At 31.0% G+C, this 4042-nt stretch overlaps 1 protein-coding gene across 1 annotated transcript; it reads right to left on the reverse strand.

The window, feature by feature from the left end:
- Positions 1 to 480: 480 nt before the first annotated feature.
- On the reverse strand, positions 481 to 994 carry LOC120163140 (stamen-specific protein FIL1-like). The gene is made up of 2 exons (XM_039173137.1): positions 700 to 994; positions 481 to 518 (listed from the first exon to the last, which is right to left on the reverse strand). Exons 1-2 carry the CDS (start codon positions 992 to 994, stop codon positions 481 to 483), a joined length of 333 nt encoding a protein of 110 aa, XP_039029068.1.
- Between the last annotated feature and the right edge of the window lie 3048 nt (positions 995 to 4042).

Genomic DNA, 4042 nt, shown 5'->3' on the forward strand with positions numbered 1-4042 from the left:
TGATAAATTTGATTTTGATATATCACATGGATGTAAAGTAAAAATTTGCAACAATTGCTGATGCCAAGGAGAGTCTCTTCGAGTCAACAACAAATTGACAATACATTGGCAACATCCCGAAGGAGATGAGTAAAGGGCAAATGCGAATGGGGAGGTGTGCAATGTTGATGGAAATATCATATATTTATATTTTTTTATCTTTAAGTTTATAGTGAATTATTGTTCTTCTTATTTGTTGAAGTAGACAAGGTTGAACCATATTAAATCTTATTTCTTGTGTGTCTTATTCTACACTTGTCTCATTTTAATTACTATTTCTGGCAATCATATAAGTTGAGTACTGTTTTATCAAATTATTTTGATTTTCATGGAATTATGTTGTGTGTTGCATTAGCTCTTTCCAACTTTGTAAGCTCTTCATTTCATTAACGACAGTCCTCTACTTAGAAAAAAAATTACACTTCATCAACTTCTCTTTGATCACTCTGGCATTGCTTGGTCACAGATCGAAATGCACACTGAAAAAAACATAGAAACAAACAAGATAATAAATTTGCAGCCTTATTCTTTCTAGCTTGTACCACTTTTGCATAACAATCATGCCCTAATCTGCATATCTGCATATGAAGAGATGCTATCTCATTACGAGCAAGATTGAAGAATGAAAAAAGGCAAAGCAGAGGACTTACCATCAGTTACCACAAGTAAGAGGTGGCAAATTGCATTGAGAAGGGAGCCGAGAGGCAATACTGAGAGTGCTGCAGAAGCAGTCATGTTGCACAGATTGGAGTGCAGCACAGCAGTCGGGACTAGGGTTGGTTTGGGTGGCACCAGGGACCACAAACGGTGCGCACACGTTCAAGTTAGTCAGCTGAGTGGTGCAGCTTTGTGCCTTAGCCGTCTGGGTGCGCACTGCTGCTACGGTCAGCAACACAAGTAATGCTGCTGCTGCTGCTTGGGACCTGAGAGATGACACTGAATTGACAACTTCCATGGCTGATTTTAGCTTTCTGAATCTTGTGTTGATTCTGTTTCTCAGTTTTGTAATCTGTTCGTTGGGATTTTAAGAGTATTTATAGTCGGAGTTTGGAAGCTGAGAGACTTGATTGAGAGTACCACTGCATGAGTTACCTGTCTTTATTTTTTTAACACATCCAAGTTTTGTTGTGCCCAAAAAAGTTGAATGATTACATTTCTCGTGGGAGAATAGTTTCAAGAGAAAGTTTCGATCGATTTGTCATCGACGTATACTTTTTTAAATAAAGTTTGAGTTATAAAATATAACTTAAATAACTCAATTTTTTAGTAATTAGTGAATTGATTTTAAGTTCAATTCTACATGATATATGCATATCATATATGAAAAATATGAAGAAATATATATGTATATTGTATACGATTAAAAAGTCATTTAAATTATAATCAATTAGTACCATAACATTATAAATATTTACAATTAAATTCAGACATAAACTCGAATAACTCGACTCAACTTGAAATTTTTTAAAATAAAATTTTTGTTATAAAATATGCCTTGTTAACTCAATTACCTTTATTTTTTTATTTAACTCAACTCGATCAAATATTAACTTTTAATTTAAGAAGTTATATAACAACTCGGATTGCCAGTAATTTGAGACTTGCATCGATGGTTGAGCGTAAGGGTTTGTATTGTCTAACAAATGTGTTAAATTTGACTTCGTTGACAAACAAGTTGGTTCAACTGGTAAGTAGCTTGATATCGCTTAAGCAAATTTTGAGTTCGAAGTCTTGAGTATGAAGAAAATTCCTGTTGAGAGACTCACCCACCAAAATTAGTTGTTCGATGCGGATTGTTCTAGATTAATCAGAACAGGAGTAAGGTGAACTTTGTTGTGCCACAAGCTCCATATCAATAATTTATAGTGGTATATTATTAGAATATCGATTGTTATATAATAATAGTAGTGTCTTCTGAAATCATTATTGTATGATCGTGATATTTATAATTATCATAATAAATATGTTATATCTGTAATCAATATAAACACAATGTAACAAAAAACGCACCTACACACACTCGCAATTTAAATCTTTGCTCTGAATATTTGGAAATGAAGTAAAAGCTAAAGGACACATAAGTGGTGTTGAAGCAATATACAATTGTAATGAGGACGAACCAAATGTTAGAGGGCACAATTGAAAGTCATTTTCTAAATATTATTTTATAAAAAAATATATTTAAATTAATTAAATTTGATGGTTAAGTCTTAAATACTTTAATAAGGATCACAGGCTCAAATGAAATTTATTTAGTAAGAAAATGGTATATAATCATGTTGATTCAACTTTCGTTGACATGCGAGCATACCACGTCAGTTGCTATTAATGATTTAACAGTATAGTAATCGAAATAAAAATTTTCTTTAGAGATAGTGATTTTAATGAAAATATTTTTGTCGTAACCGGTTTTTGTCCGGGCACGAATTTTCTTCTTGGTGGAAAAAGTAATTGAATAAATAAATGGTTTTTATTAAAATTTTTAGGAGTCGCCATCGACATTTTGGGTTAGATAGGTCGAATATCTAAAAATCATCTTTTAAAAGAGTTTTTAAGAAAACATCAGTTAAAAGATAAATCAGTCCGCCTATAACCAAAAATTCATTCTTTTTAGTAATAAAAAGGGATTTGTGGCCGGTTACGTTTGAGGAAGGATTAACACCCCTACAACGCCTAAAATTGGTATCTGTCGATTATAAATTCTCTATTAGCGGAAATATAAGAATTCGAATATAAATTCAATTTACTATCCTATTATTTCAAATTCAATCGGATAATTATAAGGAAAAATATATTAAAATTATTTTTATAAAACTAATATATATATATATATATATATATATATATATATATATTTAGGGTTTTATAAATAGGGTATTTATTTATTTAAAAATATCAGAAAATGACATCTAGTTACTTTAAGACAACCCTTTCTTAATATTAAAAAATAAATAAATATTAATAAAAATATGATAATTTTTCTTAAGAAAATCATATTAAAATGATTTAAATAAAACTAAATTAAATATATATATTTTTTATAAGTAGGTTATTTATTTATTTAAAAAATATCAGAAAATGACATCTAGTTACTTTAAGACAACCTCTTTCCTAATATTAAAAAATAAATAAATATCATCCTTAAATATATCAAAATATACTTAAAATATAAAATTATAGGATTAAATTAAAAAGTAATAAAATTTATGGTTGGAAATACAATTTATTTAAATTACCATGGATTAAAACGTAAAATATCAAAATTGAAGATACTAATTTGAAATATCATAAAATATAGGTGTTAATAATGTAATTTAGCCTTAATCAATTATTCAGGATTAAAATAAAAATTATGAAAATTTTAGGGACTAAAAATGATGTTTACCCTAAATACATATAAATATTGATAAGGACTAAAATATAAATTAAATTAAATTAAAAGACCGAATCGAAACACATAAATTGTTTTAGTGACTAAAATAGAAGGTTTACAAAGTCAGGAGGACTACGCACGGGATTTTCCCTGAGGGAAATTACACACACACCCCTCCCCAAAACGACGTCGTTCGGGAAGGGGTTTAAATACCCTAAAACCTACCCTCAAAGACCATTTTTTCATTTTTTATTTTTCTCTCTCTCTAAAAGAGAGAGATAAAAATGCTCTCTGTCCTCTCTTTAGTTTTCCCTCGCCGGAGGGAAACCGGTCACCGGCCAACCGCCTTGCTACAACACCGGCCACCACCGCCGGCCACTGTGAGCGGTGGCCGAAATTTACAAACTTACCCCAAAATGGCCATCTTTTCCACCTGAACCCAGATCTAACCTTTTTTAGTCCTAAAATCCCTCAAAATTAGTAGATCTAAGCGATAATTGAAGGTTTTACCTCAGTTTACATAGAGGTTTCCGGTGGCGTTTGGTCTCTCTGAGGGTAAGCTGCTCCATTTTCCTCTCCTTTGTCGTTATTTGCTGTCTGTGGGTTATCTTTTGCTCGTGTGTTTCGTAT

The sequence above is a fragment of the Hibiscus syriacus genome, unplaced genomic scaffold (assembly GCF_006381635.1).
Source record: "Hibiscus syriacus cultivar Baekdansim isolate YM2019G1 unplaced genomic scaffold, ASM638163v2 tig00111427_pilon, whole genome shotgun sequence".
In the NCBI taxonomy this organism is placed as follows: Eukaryota; Viridiplantae; Streptophyta; class Magnoliopsida; order Malvales; family Malvaceae; genus Hibiscus; species Hibiscus syriacus.

Bases quoted from the DNA above. Each gene is read 5' to 3' on its own strand.
- LOC120163140 (XM_039173137.1), bottom strand. From the start codon at position 994: ATGGAAGTTGTCAATTCAGTGTCATCTCTCAGGTCCCAAGCAGCAGCA. The intron at 519-699 runs GTAACTGATGGT...TGTTTTTTTCAG, and splicing joins TTTGCCACCTCTTACTTGTG to TGTGCATTTCGATCTGTGAC.